The sequence below is a fragment of the Camelus bactrianus genome, chromosome 15, assembly GCF_048773025.1.
Source record: "Camelus bactrianus isolate YW-2024 breed Bactrian camel chromosome 15, ASM4877302v1, whole genome shotgun sequence".
Lineage (NCBI taxonomy): Eukaryota > Metazoa > Chordata > Mammalia > Artiodactyla > Camelidae > Camelus > Camelus bactrianus.
The window spans coordinates 63,778,586-63,799,565 of record NC_133553.1 but is presented as its reverse complement, the minus strand read 5'-3'; the positions used below and the strand labels follow the sequence as shown (position 1 = coordinate 63,799,565).

General features: G+C 43.8%; 1 protein-coding gene and 1 long non-coding RNA gene across 9 annotated transcripts in view; one reads left to right on the top strand and one right to left on the bottom strand.

Moving 5' to 3' along the window:
- Positions 1 to 5,986, bottom strand: part of LOC105075799 (uncharacterized) — a 58,303-nt gene extending 52,317 nt beyond the window's left edge. For 5 of the 6 annotated variants that reach the window (XR_012499003.1, XR_012499004.1, XR_012499006.1 and 2 more), the window contains exons 1-2: positions 5,189 to 5,986; positions 4,403 to 4,504 (exon numbers count right to left, since the gene is read on the bottom strand). This is a non-coding gene — a long non-coding RNA (uncharacterized LOC105075799). The other variant, XR_835944.3, reaches the window with a different exon arrangement.
- Positions 5,558 to 20,980, top strand: part of AAK1 (AP2 associated kinase 1) — a 147,546-nt gene continuing 132,123 nt past the window's right edge. For all 3 annotated transcript variants that reach the window (XM_074341269.1, XM_074341268.1, XM_074341270.1), the window contains exons 1-2: positions 5,558 to 5,694; positions 5,995 to 6,382. In XM_074341269.1, the coding sequence (XP_074197370.1) occupies positions 6,220 to 6,382 (163 nt within the window). In that variant the 5' untranslated portion in view covers positions 5,558 to 5,694; positions 5,995 to 6,219. The remainder of the gene's footprint in view (positions 5,695 to 5,994; positions 6,383 to 20,980) is intronic.

Genomic DNA, 20,980 nt, shown 5'->3' with positions numbered 1-20,980 from the left:
TGCACCTCCATGTTCACTGTAGCATTATTTACAATAGTCAAAATATGGAAACAACCTAAGTGTTCATTGATGGGTGAATGGACAAAGAATCTGTGGTATATATACACAATGGAGTATTATTCAGCCATAAAAAAGGAAATCTTGCCACATGTGACAACATGAATGGATTCCAAGGGCATTATGCTAAGTGATATAAGTCAGACAGAGAAAGGCAAATACCATGTCATCTCTCTTATATGCAGAATCTAAAAAATATCTATCTATTTACATAGATATATACATATATATGTATCTATGTATATATCTTATAGATGCAGAGAACAGGTTTGTCATTTCCAGGGGCAGGGGGTGGGGGTTGGGAGAAAGAGGTGAACTGTTTTCTTCTTGCTATTTAAATAAGTTAAAATTTTTAAAGAAAATGAGGACTGAGAGCTGCCTGTTGGATATAGTAATGTGAAAAATTGGTAGAGACTGCAAGAATAGACAATTGCATTGAGGTATTTCGCTGGAAAGAAAAATGGGGTAGTTGCTGGAGGAGGTGAGAATTCAAGGTAAGTTAATGTTTAACTAATGACGTCAAAATGAACTGCAGGAGAAGGTGGAAATACAAGAGACCTAGAACGTCTCAATTGCCTTTCACGTTGTCCAAGAGGGCTGAATATCCTGTACACTCTCTTCATTAATTCATTGAGATGTACTGCTATCAAACTTGGACTTTCTGGTCTAGAAGCTTTTGTGATGAAGGAATTCTGCTAAGAGAACATTTCTATGGTTTAGCAGACTACTAGAGCTCAATCTAATTAAGACCCTGATAAGAAGCATTAAGTATGTTTCAGCTATTTTGATTGACTTTTTTCATTAAATCACTAGTTCATTTATTCAAAGCATTTATTGAGCACTCACTATGTATGTGTGAATCAGTTCCTAAGGACAGAAAGATGAATACAGCGTAAATCTGAAGTGATAAACATGTAAACCAATAATGACTGTACAAATTGATTTGAGCTATGATGGAGGTATAGTCATCTTTCCACATTCGAGGGGTGTTGGTTCCAAGACCTGTCTCAGATACCAGCATTTATCCATGCTCAAGTCCCTTATATAATATGATGCAGCATTTCCCCATAACCTATACACATCCTCCCATATACTTAAAATCATCTCTAAATTACTTATAAAACCTAATACAATATAAATGCTATGTAAATAGTTGTAAATACAATGTAAATGCTATATAAATAGTACATTCAAAGTGATTTAGTAACGGTAAGTAGCAGAACCCAGTAGAAGGAGTAGCTGAAAGATTTATAGTGACTAAAAGGAGAAAGGGGATTTAGATCTATAATAGAGCGTTAGACTGGAAAATGTTGAGAGGTCCTTGAAAATTTGAGCTTCACGAAAACAGTGAATGCAAAACAAATGTCAACAGCAAATATCTCTGGAGTGATTTTTATTCTGAGTTGACTTTTATTCTTGATACTTTCTTCAATGATTATATAATTACTTTTTAAACCAGAATACAAAAACCAAAAGCAAGACATCTTTTTAAAGAAGGGAAATGGTTATTACAATGTCCCTTCTGCTAGCCAGTGGTTCTCAAACTTGAAAATGTATCAGAATCACCTGTATGGTTGGTGAAAAGAGAATGCCACCTCTGACCCTCCCTCCTATTCAGCTCTGGGTGAGGCCTGATAACTTCCATTTCTAATAAGTGCCACTGGACTAAAAGATGGCAACATAGAATGGCTATGTGGTTAGTGAAAATGCCTGGGTTTTGAAGTCAGTCAGGTAATTCTGCTTCTGCCCTTTGCAGGCTCGGTGTAGCAACAGTGGACATATTTTAACCCTCCCCAGCCTCTTTTCACATTGATGGAATAAACATAACACACACCTCATAAATGTATTGTGAAGGCTGAACAATATGCTTAAACATCCAGTGCACTGCAGGCCTTAGTTAAGATCCTTCAATAATGTTGGTCCCTTTCCCTTTGATTTTTCCTAAGGATGGACCACACATTTGCCATAACTGTGTTTACTGGGACATGGTTTAGCCACAATGCAGGTCAAATTATTTCCTCCAAATTTAACAAACCATGTACATCCCTCTGCTAGGAACAAAATCCTCATCGTTCATTTATGAAATTGGGGATAATAGTATAATAGTATCTACTTTGATATTATAGATAATAGTATCCCTTTGCAGAGGCACATCCATGAAGCTTAAACAAGATAGTATGTCAAATGCTTAGTTCACTGAAATATGACACAAACGAACTTATTTACAAAACAGAAATAGACTCACAGACATGGAAAACAAATTTATGGTTACCAAAGAGGAAAGGGATGGGAGAAGGATAAATTAGGAGTTTGGGATTAGCAGATACAAACTGCTATATTTAAAATAAACAACAAAGTCCTACTGTATAGCATAGGGAACTATATTCAATATCCTGTAGTAAACCATAATGGAAAAGAATATGAAGAAGAATATATATGTATAACTGAATCACTTTGCTGTACACTAGAAACTCACATGACATTGTAAATCAACCATACATCAACTTAAAAAATGCTTAATTCAGTAATTGCACATGGAAGATACATAGTAAACAACATAGTATCCCCTTAATTGGATATTTCTCTATAGTTTCTCCTAGATCAAGTTCAAAAGCTCACCTTTCTAGAATATCTCAAATCAACCTTTCCAGCCTGATCAGACTGTTCCCTTCTGTGTCATGCGTAATTTGAAGTCAGTCATTTGGTTTATTTAAGTACTGGTAAGGACACACTGTATATAAACTACTGTACTGGGTGTTCAAGGAGGTAAGTAGAACACTGTTCCCTGGTTGTGGGTAGTTGGTTGGAATGACAGTATACATAAAAACTTGAATAAGAATGCAAGGCCAGATGGGACAGAATTTTACAGAAAGCAAGTGTGGTAGGAGTTCTGAGATTACAGTGGTTGATCTGATTACTTTGCCCTAAGAACAAAAGAATTACTAAGAGTTGTAAGAGAGTCATAGTTTTACAGCTGAGAAGATAGGTCCAGAGATCTAAGAGGTTTAGGGGCACAGATGTGGAGTGGTTCTTGGTTTCATGTTGCTTGTAGACATGTTTCTTTCTATTTTCAAGCATTTTCATCAGTTTATGTTTGTTCTTTTATGTAGGCAGTTTGGTGTAGCTATGTAAGCACTGGGCTCTGAAGCCAAAATGTTTATGTCTGAGTCTTGGCTTTGGCTTGGCCAGTTACTATCTGTGTAACTTTGGGCAAGTCATTTATCTCTATGCTTCAGTTCCCTCATGTATAAATTGAGAACAATAATAGTACCTTATTTCATAGGGTTGTTGTGAGGATTCACTGACGTAATACATGTAAAGCATTAAAAACTGTGGTGTTATTATAACTGTCATTAGTCTCGGAGAGAACGGAAAGCAAGGAGTCTAGTCTTCTGTTTTTTGTTTTTTTCTTCTTCTTCTTTTTTAAACCTCCTCCCTTAGATTCTGATCCAAGCATCCAAATAGGCGCTCAGTAAATACATGTTAGCTACCTTAATCCTATGGGATGAAAACACATTTTTGTATTTCACTAGTAAGACTTGGAATCTGTGTAATTCTGGCCTAGTCTGGTAACAGGGGAATCCAGAAAAGTAAAAACTCAGATAGCAACAGATTCTAGGACCCAACAGAGCTTCTTTTAAAAAAGTCAGTCAAGATCAATAGATACAGAGAAAGATGGACGCCAATGAATCTAATTCCAAATAAGCTTTCTCATCTATTTTAGGATCTATTGAAATGTCCTTAGAGAAAATCTAGCCTTTTAAGGAAAGTGCAGAGAACATACCTCCTGTGGGCTTGCTTTGAAGGAATGTTTTAGCAGGCGCTGCATTGCACCCTAGAGGTGGTTGCACTGATTTGTGAACTGAGGTGACAACATCGACTCCCTCGGGAAGAAAACATGCTGTTTCTACAAAGGAAGTTTAACTACAATGATACTCCTTGAGACAAGAAGAAAGAGGAAGAGAAGGAGGCGGAGAAGAGGAAGAAGAAAAAGAGGGAGAGGGAGAAACAGACGAGGAGGAGAAGAAGGAACAGTAGCAGCAATGCCACTGTCGACCCAAACACTGGTCAGTTCAATATTTAGACTAAAGAAAGCAAGAACTTTTTTTCCCCTCCAGACCACCCTTCTCTACTCTTCTCAAATGCCTCCTGAGAAAATTTTGGGACTAATTACAAGCCAATTACAAGATGGCTATTGCAGAATTAGGGAGAGCAGGTGGAGGTGAGAAATAACCTATATTCAGGGGTCATGAATTTGCGGAGGGGGCGGGGGTAATGGGCAGGGATTTGGTACTACTTTCAGGATCACCTATCAGGAAATCTAGGGATGGAAAAAGGTACCAACCAGCCTTCCAAATCTTTTGCCTGTTTGGCAGATGAAATCACGTTGTCCACTCCCACTCTCGGCACTCAGGTGATCGGGTAAAATCAGCATCAAGAGGGGAATCTTGAAGTGAAAAGAAATGACAGAAGGTCAGCCTAGAGGTTTTTTCAGGGGAGGGGGTTAGTGAAGGTCAGGTCCACCCACAGCATCGGAAAAGATGGAAGAATTAAGGGTCACCGTCAAACCAGCCTCAAAGTTTGGGGTCAAGCCAAGGGTTTGGGTCTCCTGGTACCCTAGGATTTGCCCTGCCACACACCCTTTAAGTTTCTCAGTTTGAGTCTCGCCTGTAGATTTCCTGAAAAGACACCGTCTTATTAAGCATTCTCACAGTGCCCAGCTCAGAGCTGACCTCTGAGCCAGTTCTCAATAACACCTAGGAGCAAAATCGCCTTTTGAACTTGGAGGAAGGGCTCTGGGTTTATTTACGTTAAGGTGGCGTGCGGGTGTGGCCTGGCACCAGCTGCCAGCAAAAATTTCCGGCTCACCCTCTTTCAGCTCTGCCCAGGTGACATCGGTAAGCCCTGCAGGACGACTAGGGGCTAAGTGGTTAAGCCGCGTCCTTCAGGTGTCGGCCTCGATCCATTCGGAAACCACAATCCCCAGAATCCCTTGTGCAGGGAGGTCAAGCCGCAAATAAGATGGCTCCAGAAGGGTGGAACATGCAGCAGGATGGAAACCCTAGTCCCTGGCAGTTTCTCTACCGGATATGTTTAAATTACAGCACAAATGCACCACCCCACTAACTACCTTCGTGGCGGAGTAGGCCACCGCAGACGCCCTGCTGGCTCCTCCAGGGGCATCCTGGGAATTGTAGTCCAGCCGCTAGGCCGCGCCGAACTACCTTTCCCATAGTGCCCTGCGGGTCGGGCACTATCAACGTTCTTTTCCAAAACTTTCTCCGCACTGAGACCCCCCTTTTCCCCCGTTCCCTTCTCTCCGACAGCTCCTTCCAGTTGCGACAGAACGGCGGCCTCTGGAGGCCTTGGCCCCTGGCCGCGCCGCCCTGGGAGGCACTTCCGGCGGCGGTTCACTTCCTGGTTGGGTGGATGGAGCCGGGCGGGGGCGCGCGCGGGGGAGGGGCGGCGGGTCAGTCTCCGCCCGGAGCTCCCGGGATCAGCTGGCGGGCGGGCGGGCGCCGAACGCGGCCCCGGCTCTGGCTGCAGCGCCGCCTCCTCTCCGCGTCGCAGGCCGGCCGGGCGGCCGTGACAATGTTGCGGGGCTGCTAGCTGGTGCCGGCCGCCGAGCCGTCTCAAGTGGGTGCCTTCGGGATGCTGCCTCGCGGGGCGGTGAGGAGACCGGGAGGAGGGGAGGCAGTGCCCGGCTGGGTCGGCGCTGCCCGAGGTGGCCCGAATCCCTCCTTTTTCAGAGCCCCGGGCATGGGGGGTCCCGGGTTCTGGGCCCCGGGATGTGTTTTCAGCCCCAGGGTTTTTCTCTCTAAGAAAATGCATGAAGCGTTTCCCTAGGATGATGGCTTTTGCTCCCCCTAGGACTCAGCAGTTGAATTTTTAAGCGTGTTACTGATTCATCCTCTCTCTCTTCCTCTGTCATCACAGGTTTAAACTTACACGAATCGCTCTCTTGAGGAGGAGGGGACCGCCGCGCGATTGTCACGCATATTCCTATAGGCATCCTCCTTCAGCCCCCACCCCCACGGCCGGATTCGTGTGGCTCCTCTCCCAGCTGAAATCCGAGAAGAAATCCTTGGATCTCTTGTTTTCTTTAAAAAAAAAAAATCTAAAAACCGACGGTATTTTGCTTTACTGCCTCCTTTTCGCACGATGAAGAAGTTTTTCGACTCCAGGCGAGAGCAGGGCGGCTCTGGCCTGGGCTCCGGCTCCAGCGGAGGAGGGGGCAGCACCTCGGGCCTGGGCAGTGGCTACATCGGAAGGGTCTTTGGCATTGGGCGACAGCAGGTCACTGTGGACGAGGTGTTGGCGGAAGGTATGGTGGGACTCTTTCAGTGCGCCGTAAATTAAAATCTTATGCTGATGCAGCAAGACTCTGGTTTCTAGTTGTTGAATGTATGAATGGGTTTTGACCAGTTGACCCTCCCTTCCCCCTTCCCTTGCCTTGTGAATGACTGTCCTTGAGAAATTTAAAACTGAGATTTGAAAGTGACAGGGCTTTATGGGGTGGGGGGAGTTTGCCGAAAATTATTTACCTTGGTGGCCTTTTATGTATTTATTTTTAAATATTGACAAGCCAATTGCTGCCTGCCTCAGTGAATTATGAGGGTCGGACAAGAAAACGTATGTGTGAAAGTATGAAGCTTCACCTCAAATGTAGGATGCAGGGCTTGTCATCCTCCTAAAACTTGAAATATTGATTTGAGGGCCAAAGGGTGGGGATGGAGGACCTTTAAGAAGAAAGAGGGGTTTCCCCTCTTATCCAACTTTCCCACTCCCATGAGCAGGCATTGGAAGGAAGAGAGGCTTTTTGGAGACTAAGAATGTGTTTTTCTGAGAGCCAGGGCTCTTGGTGGATTTGACTAGGTTTGTTTCCTGACCCAACTATAATCAGGCCCCCAGGATGTAGCTAAGATAACAGAACTTACATGAAATGAAATGTGGTTATTTTGAAGTCAGTCCAGTAGGCCCCTCTTCCGCCTGTTCTTGTTTTTTGGTTTTGGGTTTTGTGTGTGTATGTGTTTTTTTTTTTTTCCCCCTGCCAAAAGAACTTGAGAGAGTGGCATCTGATTTTTGATTTTCCTCTACGGGAGAGGATGTTACTTAGATCTGTGTAAATTCCCTATGTGTGTGTTCATCTGTATGTCTTTAGACATGGTAGTTGTATATCTTTATCCTTCAGGCTTTCTGGATATCTTTTTATGTCTCTTTTGGTAACCTTAACCTCGACATTCATAATTATGCCAGACTCATACTTTTCACAGCCCATTGCCTGCCTAGTGTGCTTTTATTTTTAATAAAAGCAGCAGTTTCCTTGGCGTGAAGCTATTCAAACTAATTGGATGGGGCCAACCTGCTGTAGGTTGTGTTATTGGCTGAGAGGGGATGGGGGAAGGGGAGGCCTCTATTACTGCAACATGGTGGGGGAACAGTTTTTCAGCTAGGGAAGGAGCCTTTCTGCAAGCTAGGCTTGGAGCTAGGGTCCCGACCTGGACCTGGGGAAATGCGGGTCGTGGTGAGTGTTGCAGGCGGTGGGTCGGGAGGAGGTAGAAGCTGTGTTTGGCTCTCAGCCTGTGTCAGCACGGGATTCAGCTGGGCCCAGTTTGCCAGGGTTAGGGTTGAAGCCTTTATTTTAAAAGCACTGTTTTTTAAAAAGATCTGGCAATAAATGTCCTTGTGAAATCGTTGTTCTTTTCCATCCTCAGTACTGCTCTAGTTGGACTTAATCTGGGGCCTGAGTCACTGTCCCTCTGGATCTTTCCCTGTGGGCTATGGTGCAGGATGGGAGAAGCTTCTGTGCCCGCTGCCAGATCCGCACCCTTGAGTCTGTTCTGTCTCTTTCATCCCTGTGCCAAAGCCCTTGACTGCAGCGGGATGGAGAAATGGAGGAGTGTGCGTGAGAGAAATCTGGAGGGATGAGGGGGCGCAGAGCTCTTTCCTTCCCTCTCAGTGGCCTCTGCTGACCTTATAGTCCAGAAACATTTCGTTCAGCTAGGATATTGTCTCATTAGAGATGGGGCTACCCTAAGTGGTGCCTCTTCTCAGCGTCTTAAGTCAATGGGGAAGAGAAAAGGCAAAATTGGTCTTTGTTATCCAGGCTGCCCTCTTCTTCCCCAGAATTTATCCCTGAGAATTCCACATTGTACATTATGATATCTTCAAGTGGTACTTAGGACTTGCAGCTTTGCCTTCATTCATTTTTTTCATTCAACAAACAGGCAGAGTCTCTGAAAATCTAGGCACTGGGCTAGCCGATGGGGATACAATTTAAAACTAGATGCTGGAATTTACAAACTACTTTGAGAGATGGAAACCATCCAGTTAAAGTAACTGGTATGTGCTATGACGGAGATAAGCTTAGGGGGCTGCGGCCTCCAATTTTAGAGAGCCAAAAATTGCATGCTGCAGGAAGTGACTGACTGAAGACTGAGTAGGAGTTTTCCAGGTATGGTGATGGTGTGGACGGAGACTCAGAGTAGCAAGAGAGTGCCGTGTAAAACTGAGTCTGGCAGTGTTGCCCTCTTTATGTTCTTTGACTGTAAATGAATTTGAATTTTTGGTTCTTAGAAGTATGCAGCTATGTTGGAGCCAGTTTACAAAGTATTTGGGTGGTACCCACCAAGTACAAAGGTGCTACTAGGTTCTGAGAAGGGTATATGGAGCTTTAAAGAGTGATGCTTGCTTTTAAGGAGCTGTCGGTGGATTAGAGGAGACAAGGCAAGCATTCAGCCATGCAGCAGTGTAGTTACCAGCACTGTCTGTAGAAGCTGGCGGATCTAGGTTCTAATTCTGATCTGTTCTTTACCAGCTGTGAAACCTTGGGTAAGACGTTTCAGCCTCTCTTGAATCTCCATTTCCCTATGGCAGTGGTTCTCAAAGTGTGGTGCCTGGGTCAGGGGCATCAGCAGCACTTGCGAGCTCGTTAGAAATGCGAATTCTCAAAAAAAAAAAAAAAAGAAATGCGAATTCTCAGGCCTTGCCCCATAAACTGTGGGTGTGGGGCTTCCACAAGTTCCTGGAGAGATTTTGCTGCAAGCTAACATTTCAGAAGCACTGCCCTGTGGAGCGGTCTTGAAGACTAAATGTGGCAATGTACGTAAATTATTGAACGTTTTTCAGATGTTCAGTAATTGGTAGCCGTTATTTACCAGCTACATATATGTGTATAGCATGCATATGTAGTTAAAGAGGAGTGGGGGGCAGTGTGAAAGCTAGTTCCGCTGCGGCAACCTGTGGCTCTCCTTTCCCCCTTTGTGGGTGGACAGAGCCAGATGTTCTTTGCAGAGCCCTCAGCAGCTCCTTAAAGGGTCCACAGATGTTTTGGGGAGCCATATGCCTTCTTGGACCCTCTTCTCTTTGAGTCCCCAGGTACCGACCTTGCCATCTGTCCCAGCCAGAGTTGTCTAAGGATGGTGCGAGTTGTGCCTCAGGTGCCCAGGGCAGTGGCCAGGTGGTTCAGGGAGCGGTGGTGTGATGGGCTTCAGACACAAGACCCTGTTAACCACCTCATCCCTCTGACCATTCCCTTCTCCTCCATGTGAGTTTGGTCTGTGCTTTGTAGTGAGGAACTGCAAGAACCCCGCGGAGGCGGTGCCAGAGTAAGACAGGAGATGGGCAGCCAGCTCGCCATCAGCGCCACCAGCCCTGCTCACCGGGTTTCACTGACTAGTCCACCGGGGGTTTGTCTGGGGGAGGTGAAGGCTCTCAGTCAGGACTTCAGAGGGACCTGGCTCTCTCTAGGCTGGTACAGGGGAGGATATTTTCTCTCTAGCTTCCTCCACGAAGATGCCATGATAAGATGCTAAATCACGCCTGAGATAACGGGCACGTGATGTCAAGGGGAGGTTTGGTTTAAGCTTCCAGAATGAGCTCAATGGGAAAAGTGGAGCAATGCTCAAAGAAGAGCTGAGAATCTGTGCTTTTACCATCCCTCCTGTGCTGTATGGGACCTTACATCTGAGCTCTCGACAATCAGTAAATGTTGACTACCTGCTGTGTCCAGGACAACATTCCAGAACTTCATCAGTTCTGTCTAAGGTGGGCCAGGTGGCTCTTTAGGACAGTTTTCTGACCTCTGTTAAAAGGAATTCAGGTCTCGGGCTAATGAGAACTACTGAGTTTCCATGTCAATAAACTTTGACAATTTCTCCTACCTACGGTACAAGATAGTGAGGCTTAAAAAAAAATGTGTGAAACCACCTGAGCCAAACAAACATGTATGTGTGTCTGTGTGTATAGATATGTGTACGAATGGCATATATATGTACTCTTGGTATCAATATGACGCGTGCATGTATTCATTTAGTGGACGTTTTTGGTGCCTTCTTTGTGGCAGGCACTGTGTTAGGCTCCAGAGTACTGGGATAAATGGGACTTGGGCCGGGCTTTTAAGGAGCTCACAGCCCAACAAATAACCCAAAGATAAGTGTCCAGCACTTAGCACGGTCCTGGGTGTCTAGTAGGCGGTAGAAAGATGTCATGAGGTGATAAAGAGAAAGGGGCCTGGGGCTGAGGGCTTCCGGACGAAGTGCCATTTGAACAGGAATGGAAATTACCCAGCAGGTGTTCCAGATGAGGGTGACCCAGGCCTTTCTAAGCAGGAAGAATAGCAAATGCAGAAGTGAGGAGAGGGGAGACAGTATGATGAGTTCTGGGAGTACCGACTAGTTAGGTGTTACCATTTTGGTTAGTACAGGTTTTCCTTTTTAGAGTCCAGGAAAGAGGGATGTGATGAGGTTGGAGGAACTTCTTTTACTTTTGCTCCCCGGCTATGCTGGCTGCTCACTTTCCTCAGTGGCCCTAGGCTTTCTGAGTAACTCCTGACCAGCTGTCCAGGATGCCCTGCCTCCCTCTGTGCCTCAGCCCTGTAGGGGGAGGCAAGGAGGTGGCTGGTGTCTGGGGACACAGTGGTCCCGAAGGTTCAAAGAGCCGTAAGAAGCTTTCAAGCAGGTGGGGGAGTGGGGTGACCAGTGTTACAGAAAGGACTGGGGAGACAATGAGGGTATTTGACCAGAGCAGAAGGTATGTTGGAGAGAAAAGGAAATAAGGCTGCGGAGAGCTTCAGTGCCAGGCAGGGAGGTTGGTGACGAGCACGTGAGGTCTTCTCTTGACGCAGACACCCCTTTGACCCCTCCCACCTCAGATGTCTTTGCCTGCTGGGAAGTCTGGTTTTTCAGTGGCAACCGCAGATTTTCAGGGGGTGGTTTGTGAATGGTGTCTTCTTCCTGGCTTCGGGCACGATGACGGTTATAGCTTTGCTAATTATAGCCAAATCCAGAATTCAGAAACGAAATCCAGAATAAGCCATTGCATGGTCAAAGCCTTTCCTGCGGTCTTTCTAACGAAGTCATGCTTGTTTAATGAGAGGTCTTGAAGAGAGAGAAGCAGTTTCATGTGGGTTTTGAGTGGGAGGGGGGATACACTTGTACCTGAGGAGCTAAAACTGCGTGTAGAGCACACAGGAAAAGCTTGGTAAATACTAATAAAGTGCACATGAAAAAATACTGCTGCCCCGGAGCAGTCATTTTCACCCGCAGCATTTGAAAGCTGACATTTCAGAAAGGGGACTAACCCCACCGTCTCTCTTCATCTTGTACTCTTCAAAACGGTAGGTGCTTTCTGAGCCTGCTTAAGAAGTAACTGACATCGGCACCTCAGGAACCACACAGTGATAACCATAGAAATGGCATTGTCTGTTGACGGAGCATCCAGCTCTTGAAGTAGCAAAGAATAGCCTTCAGCCGACTTTTCTGGAGCCATCTTTCGGTGTGGAGGGTGCACTGTGGTGTTATTGGGAGATCCAGGCTCCTTGGCATATTCATGGCCTCATTCAGTAACTGTCACTGTGTGCTAGACATCGTACAGTAATTAAACAAGACATGGCTCTGCCTCAAGTCATAGAACTTCAGACGCATGTGTAGATAGCTCGAAGTGCTGTAACCAGGGGTATAAAAGGGCCCCGGAAACAGACACGAGGAAGCCGTTAATTTTGTGGCGTGAGGAGTAGTCGGGGAATGATAAAGAAAGGTGATATTTGAGATACATCTTCAAAAATAAGTTCTCCTTACCAGATGGACAGGGTCAAGAGAGAGTAACATGGCCAAAGATAAACAAAAGCAGAAAAAGGGTACTGCTTGCCGAGAGCTGTATGTTTTGACCCAGCAGTGATCCACTAGTGGTCCAGGGCCAGTAAAGTAGCCACTGGCCACAGGTGGCTATTTCAATTTAAATTATCTAAAAGAAAATAAAAATTTAATTCTTCAGATGCACTAGCTTAACAGCCACATGTGGCTCCTGCCTACAGTTTTGGACAGCACAGATGGAGAATATTTCATCATCACAGAAAGTTCTGTTGGGCAGTGTTGGTTTTGAACCATAGCCCTTTAAACTTTTTGGATAGAACAGCACCCTCCGTTTACAGACATACAGTTCCTTCATATGTGTCTGCTTGTTTATTTTTGTTATATTCATGTCCTGCTATCATTAGGTAATACCGACGGCACAGTATATATGTAAAATGAAGTTTGTCATTTACGATAGTGGACACAAGTCCGTAATTGGAATAATCTCAGTAGGGTTTTGGGGTTTTGGTGAACTTCTTGTCGTATCTTATTAGATTGTGATTGTTTCTGCATTGTAATGACTGATGAAGAGGGTACCAGGAATAGAAATCAGACTCTGCCATTCTCTTGTTGCTCAAGTGTGCTTCTGTTATCTTTAATCCAAGGTTTCTTTGCAGGAATCTTTTTAATCCTCTTGTTTGTTTTATGAGGGCTAAACCATTTAAAACAAATGTAATCAGTAAATGCACTTAACCAAGCACACGGGCTGCGGTGCATCTCAGCACATCTCAGCCTCTGCTACGGAGCGCTTACTCTTGCCCCAGGATTCCATCCCAGTGGTCTGAGACACGTGACTGGCGTATGGGCTGAGTGGAAGCACTAGTGCTGGGCCATATATTAAATATTAATAAAGGTAAAATCTTATTTTTTAAGATGACTAGTAATAGAAATCTCCTCATATTGTTTTTCTAAACCTAGTGGATTGCTTTGTGTACCTGTTTGGAGACCACTGGTCTAGTGCAGTGGTTCTCACCCAGGGGTGATTATCCCCAGGTGACATTTAGCAAGATCTGGAGACATTTTTGATTGTCACAAGGAGGGGAGTAATACCGGCATCTAGTGGTTCTAGGCCAGGGATACTGCTAAGCATTCTGCAGTGCGCACAACCCACCCCACCCCCAGCCCCCGAACAGAATCCTCCAGCCCAAAATGTCAGCAGTGCCACGGTGGTACAGCATGACGTGTTGGCCAGTGTGGGGATACAGAGGAGTCAGGGGTGGCTTGGGAGAGTCTAATTTGCTCTGTGACTTCAGGCAAATCACTTAATTTTTAAATTTGTTTTCTCAGAATCAGCGAGCCAGCAATCTTTCTTAACCCATTATGGTTAAAAATCTTTACATCATTTTCAGTATAAAACAACTCCTCCCAGAAATAAACCAGTAAACCGAAGGAGGTAGAATGGCCAGCCTTTGTAGGTCCTGGCTGAGGGGAGTTGTCATTGACCTCCCACTGACCAGATCTGAATTATGAACTCTACAAAATTCTCCGCATATTTCCATATCTGAGCAACCCTGAAAGTTTGTGGAAGCATTTTCTGACTTGAATTGCTCCAAGTGAGGTTCGGGTGGGAAGGGATAGTAAAGGTCAGAATGTTATGAGAGAAGATTTTGAGAATCCTTTGTACCAGGAAGAATTTTCAGAAAGAGTCTAGCACTTGGCAGCTAGCTAATGGTCTTGGGTTCAAGTTCTTTCGCTTCTGCTCCTTGTCAGTATGGCTTCGGAGAGGTCATTTAACCCGTGTGAGCCATTGCTTCCTCATTTGTTGTAAATGTCCTTCCTACCTCCATAGGGATGCTGTGACCCTGAAGTGAGTACACGAGAGACAGCTGGCTCTGCCGGCCAGAAGGGGGATGGTTTGCTGAGCATCTAGCATATACTTTCTCAGCTCTGAGATGCTATGGCAAATGGAGAAGCAATGGAAGGTTACTTGGCATCTGCCCTCCCAGTTGATGTGACGTGACCAACACACAGGAAACAAGTGCACCCCACAAGACAAGAGCTGTTGAAATGCTGGGGTGTGTGGTGTGGTCTCTGAATTCCGGATGAGCTGAAATGGTTAGGGAAGATATCACGGAGTTGGGTTGTTCTTAATTGTGAGTCTTTTCTCTGGAACCCCTTCTCCGAGGAACCTTGTTTTAGGGACCATATCTAGTTCAGCACGTTTGCACATGTTATATTCTTAGTAAAGTTGAACGAAGTATTGCAGCATCTTCAGTCTCTTTTGAGGAACAGAACTGCCTACATAAATAAATTGTATGTTCTGTGTTTACACCCAAAGCCAAAGAGCTTTGTCATTCCATGTGATTTTGAGTCACTCCGGAATAATGCACATTAGCACATTAAGGCAATACTGGCTACAACATTGTGTGCCTACTTTCTCCCTCCATCATTATCTTCATTATCATTAGGTCTGCTGTGTGTACTGTAAACAATCTCATTTCTTCTCTTACGTTATGGACAATTTTTAGGAAAGAGGTTTCCTTCCTATGACTGGGACTCCCTTCTTGACGGAGGGCGAGTCCCCCAAGTTGGAACAGATTTGAATGAGTGAAAATGTAGAGTTTCATTTGAGATCCGTTGTGAGTGAATCTGCTCGAGCTGGTCAGTTTTCTCCTTGGGCCCTGAGTTAACCTTGGCAGACAGCGGTAGGCGAGGATTTCTGCAGAGCCACAAGATGATTGGATGAAAGCGTTTGCAGCATCCCTATATTATTAAAATAGAAGGCCAAGCATAGCATTGATGTTACATTATCATTTGTAATTATAATGATCTTACATAATAATGCCTTTCATCTAGGACTTGAATCCTGGAGAAAGCAGTATAATGCTGTGTAATTTGTTTGGTGTCTGTTTTTAAGGACCCTTAGAGCTATTGTCCCGGGACCTTCAGAGTGAGAGAAAGATTATTGTCCCTCTGGTACTGAGCATGAATTTGAGAACAAAATGTAGACTTTATTATCCTTCAGGGTCAGGAAGAAAGAAGAGGACTCAGGCCTCAGCAGTTGGACCCTTCCCGTGTTTACAGAAGTGGCAGGTCTCCTGCTAAGACTCTTGACTCACTATTTTCTCTGGTCAATGAATCTTGCCGGTTCAGGAAGTGCTGATTATCTTACAGGTTTGTTAGACTTTTTCAATTTCCCCTGGGGGTAACCTAGCCCTGTTCCTCAGACCTTTGTCCTCTACTATTTTTAGAAGCCTGGGAATGTTGGTGTTTGGGGGAGTGGGCAGTATTTCAAGAATTCTATCTGGCCTTTGGTTATGGGAAAATCTTGGTTTGACCAGAAGGTGTGTCTCAGTAATGATTAGGGAAAACCTGATATTCAGTACTGTCTTTCCTCTCTGTCTCCTTGGATCAAAGGGAGCACGGTGATGTTCTCCTTCGGAGAAAACTTTCAAGGTTAGCATCACGCGTGTTTAGTTTAAAAGCGTGGGAATTGGAGGTAGACAGCCCTTGGGTTGACTCCCAGACCTGACCCTGTGATGTTGGGCAATGGACTAAGATCCCGGCTTCTCCTGTACAAAATGCGGGTAATACCCTGAGTGTTTGTAAGAATAGATGAAATTATGCAAAGCACTTAACATAGTGCCTGGCATGTAGTTAGCAGTCTGTAAATGGTAACTCTTACTATTTCGGTGCATGAATTTTGTTTTTATCAGGCAGTATTTGTTTTGCTGTATGTAAAACCTGGTGGAGCTAGATGAATAGGTAGGTAATATCTACAGACAAATACCTGTTTCTATATCTGTATCTGTAACTTTATCTGTCAGTGTATCCACAAACCCCAGGGTGAGGAATAAGGAGAAGAGAGAATCTTGGATAAATATTGTGGTTTGATTTTCTTTCCCCCTGCTTGTCAGCCACTTGTGTGTTAGGAAAATTCCCCCAGCCTGTCTGGTTACCATTGGTAAGATGGGCCCCTCTGCCTGGAGGAATGCCTGATGCCAGCTATGTACCCACCTTCAAATCTTGTGCTCTCACACAGGCCTCCTGTTTCATTCAGGCCTGTGCCCTCCGCAGCATCCATGAACCATGGATTTAGCTCTTTCCAGTGCTTTACTGATAGCACTGATACCTGGGATACCCTCCCCACACCTTAATCCCACCTAACCTTTGTCCTTCCTAACAGCTGTCCAAGTGACCAGTCCTGCCTCCTGTCCTCTGGATGCCTGTCATTCTTGCTGACTGTTTGGGCCTGTAATCGCAAAGTTTTATCTTGTTATTTATCTATTTCATTTGTATCTACTTTCTAGTGTTAATTAGTTCTCAGGAGGAAGGGTATAAACCTTAAGTTTATTTTGTATCCAATTCAGGACTCTTAAATTTGAACAATGTAAGAGTGGGTAGTGGAGGATGAATTAACTGAACGAATAATACAGTAAATTGGTATGTGCTAATTTAGATTCACTGGGCAGGCACTAGAGACCAGACAGATTTGAGATATACAGACCACCCTTATCCCTATTCTAATAATGTAATAGATCTGTGTTTGGGACCTTATTACAATGATAAGAAGTATCAAATCTTCTAGGTTTTCAGTGAAGTTGAAAACTAACAAAATTCAAAGCAAAGTAAAACACCTTCCAGACAACCATGTAAATCTCTCTCTGTTGATTGGATTCAATTAAGGGGAACCTAATACTATCAATCTCAAAAGCAGAGATATAACGTATAACTATGGTATAAGGTAACTTAACTCTGTAAAGGAACTCTAGAACTAAATGCTATACCGTGAAGATGGAGGAGATTAGTTCGAGTATCAGAAACTCAGATACAACTGAAATTTGTCTTTAAGGAAGGCATGCATTAATTTTCAAGCTTGTGTGGTTGTTGGCCTGCAGTGCATTAGACAGTGACTCTCAGCCAGTGTGTGGAGCAGTGAGCATGGGGGCAGGGGACAGATAGGAAGGAGATACAGAATTTGAAAATGCCCAGGTCCAGCCAGGAAAGGAGGGGACCTTAGCGAGGATGGGAGTGATGGTATACCCTCTTAAGAGGCATACTGCAGACTTAAGCGGTTGGGGTGGGAGGGGACATGAGACTTTAATGTCTTCAAAATGGAGATGGCTTGTAAAAGTCTCATAACTAGCAGCTCAGTTATCAATTGAGTCTAGAGAGATGGTGCCTAAAATTGATCACTGTACGTAGCTCTTAGAACATAGATAGGGACTTCTCCCTGTTCTTGCTGCTTTAAGAGAGGAGAATTGAAAAGACGGGTCATCAGAACATCTTACCTGGTGGTTTGCCCTGGGAGCTCCGTGACCTTGTTGAAAGGTCAGCTCTTTGGTGGCTCTCTGAACAGTGATGAGAATTCACTTGAAAAAAGTTACCTTCAGATAATACAGACTTGCTCAGAAGATGAAGGATTTCTTTCTCTTTTAAAAATCATAGTTTCAGAATATTACTGTGCTAAATTAATAATATAAAATGGGTTATATTTAAGTGGCTCTCTACTCACCCAGCATTATTAATGGAGGTGAAAGTTCACGTTCCTTTTCTGTTCACCTTCCATACCTTTCCCTTACACTGGAAACATCAGTCTTAATAATTAGATGTCAGAGGTGAGGGAAATCTAAGAAGACTCTTGGACTTCTGGCTTAAGTGACTAGACAGATAATGGTGTCAGTAAAAGGAAGAGAGAGCAGAGTATGAGGGAAAGAGAATGGCTTTAGTTTGGGACTTTTTCGCATGAATCACTGTTCAAAATCCAAGGGTGGCTCCAGTTCAGGACAGCGTCGGATAGGGCTGGCCTGGATTTTCAGGTTTGGTGGGAGTTGTTTTATAACCACGTGCTATTAATGAAAACGGAAATGGAATGAGATCGCGCATCTCACAAGGAGACTTTGACCATCCAGGGTAAGGAACCCGGCATGTGTTATTTTGCCAGGTAGCCCATGGTAGCTGATTCTCCTTGCTTATTGTCCATCTCCCCCAACTAGAATTTCACCTCTGTGAAAGCAGAGACCGTGACTGTCCTGTTCATTGCTCTATCCCCAGTGCCTCGTGTAGAAGCTCAATGAAACCAGCTGAATGAATGAGTGAGCCCGTGAAGGCAGGAGAAGGAATGACTGAAGATGGGGATGGAGAATCCAGAGAGTGAGTGGTGAAAACGATTCGTAGGCATGAATGATTAAAAAGAAGGAGGGTGTGGATATGTCAGGGTGTTAAAATAAGGTGACAGAAGGGTGTTTATTGGATTTGGAAATTTGGAGATCAGTCATGAGCTTTGTTAGAGCATTTTAAGTGGAGCAATGGAGTGGAGCCGAGGTGAGTGGAGCCGAAATGAATGAATGGAAGGTGAAGTGGGTGCTGAGTCAGGGAGGAATTTCTTATTATTTTAAAATGGTGGAGGAGTCTTGAGGACATTAAGCAGAGAAGTGCCCAACAGAGAGGAGGAAGTTGGAAATGTAGTCCCGGCGGCGGGCGTTATTGATGGCAGATCATGAGTGGAATCATGAACTTAGGTGGAGGAGATGACCTTGGACAGGAGAAAGGGCGCTTTATTCACTGACCTGCAAAGAAGAGGAGTAGAAATGGGGACAGAGGAGAAGCAATAGGTTAGGTTTAGTAAGTTGAGGGGGTTCTCGCCTCATGGCTTCTGCTTTCTATTGGAGGCTGTGGGGTGGAAATAGAATCGGGGATTTGAAGAGAGTAAGGAGGAATGTGGAGTTCTTTGGGTTTATGGAGAGAAGGAATGACAGAGGGTAAGTAGAAGAATGGCCTGGTCATTTGGAGAGCCCATTGGAGATGACTCATTGTAGGAACTGAGGTTTTCCTGACACCTGAGGGTTTGTCAGTTTTGAAAAATGTACTATTTCAGATTGGATTTTTTTTTTTGAAATACATTATATACTTCCTTTCTTCTTAATTATATGCCACAGAGGCAGTATAATATAGGCGGAAAAACCCCTGATCTCAACCTGTCTGGTGACCACCATGCCCTGTCCTGTGGACAGAGGGCTTCTCAGCTCTGTCCATCATCGGATCCTTGTCTAAAATGAGGGCAAGATGATGGTGAAGTTGCTTTCCAGCTCTCACATCTTAATATTCTTTTATTTCTCAAATGCATTGTTATCAGAATGTTACTGCTTTGTTACAGATCTGGTAGGATCTTTGCTTAATACGATTAAGACGTTTGCTCCTGAATAAAATGGCCCTGGGTTGCTACGCTCTTTGAATTTCATGCTTGTGCTTTGTGGTGTTTTCTGCTTCCTTTCTTACAAGATTGTCAGCTGTCACTTCTTGCTGCTTCCCCGTGCGTCTTCCTGAATTAGTGCCTCGCTACCTTGCCGTGGCCTTAGAAGCTGTATGACTAAGCTCGTTAGAACCGCAAGTAACAATAAAAAGGCCCTTAGTGAGCATTTGAGGATCTTGTCTGTGATTGAAGTACGTGAGCTGCTGAGCATGGATTTCCTGTCCCTTGTTGGCACAGAAACCAGTATTTTATGTCATGTTTTTGAAAGGTTGAGTTCTGAAGAGATAACGACTTACCATTTGATATTTACTATTAGTTAAATACGTTTCAAACCTTTTGTCTGAAAAGTTGAGCGTCAGTGCCTTAGGGCCTGAACCCATTTCTGTTTCCTTTTCATTTACTATCCCTTCTCTTACTGTCTCCCAGCCTGCCCTCCTCAGTGCCTTCTCCACACTTTCAATGTAAGGCAGTGTCCTAAGCACCATTATTGTATTGTTTCAGTCATTCTCAGTTTTGATCTTTTTGCAACCACAGAGAAGTTTCCAAGATTATAATCCACTGTTCAGTGCTGTGTATGTTAATATCTCAATAAGGGCTCTGCTGGAGACTCAGATGGTATTTGGTGTTGGGCCTGGAAGACTGAAAACAATGAAATGAATGCTAGTTCCATATACAATCCTTAGGAGATAGGACGAAAGCAATCCGGAATTCTTTAATAAATTTTTTATGAAAAAAAAATTAATCCACAGTATAGTAGAATAATTAAAAGATAAAGCCAGACAGAAAGAGAAAACATGACCCATAATTTCATAGATTACCATTGTTACCGTTTTGGTGTGTACCTTCCAGACTTGTGCATTTAAAAAAAATAAGAATATGCTTTTTACGTCATCCTCTGCAGTTTGTTTGTTTGCTTTCTCACTTAGCAATATATCCTAACTATCTTTTTGTGCTCAGTGTTTGCATCAACAGTCTTCATTCATTGTGTGGATGTTTTGTGATTTATTTAACCAGTCTCCTAATAGACATTAAGGTTATTTGTAACTATTGCAAAACAACCGCGGTAAGTATTGGTATTCATTCCAGTACTTCCTTAGAATAAATTTCTGAATGTGAAATGGCTGGATCATAAGATATACATATTTTAGCTTTCAATACATCTTATAAAATAGCCTCCAAAAAGATTAAACCAATGTATACTTCCACCAGAAGTGTATCTTTTTTATGAGGTTGGACATGTTTTATTTCTTTCTTTTTCTTTCTTCCTTCATCCCTTTTTTCCTTTCCTTTTCCTTTCCTCCCCCCTTCCTTCCTTTCTTCCTTCCTTCTTTCTTTCTTTCATTCTTTCTTTCATATTTCTTCTCTGGTAAATTTTTTGTTTCTTTGCTCAGTTCTATTAAGGCATTCATCTTCCTTAATGATTTACAGAGATTCTTTACATATTTAAAATATTAATCCTTTGTTTTATGTATATATATAGAGAGATGAGGGGAGTTTTTTTTTTTTTTTTTTTCTATTTTGTCATTTACCTTCTGTTAAGGTGGGGATTTTGCAGATATTTTTAATTTTTGTGCAATCAATTATGTCAATATTTTCCTTC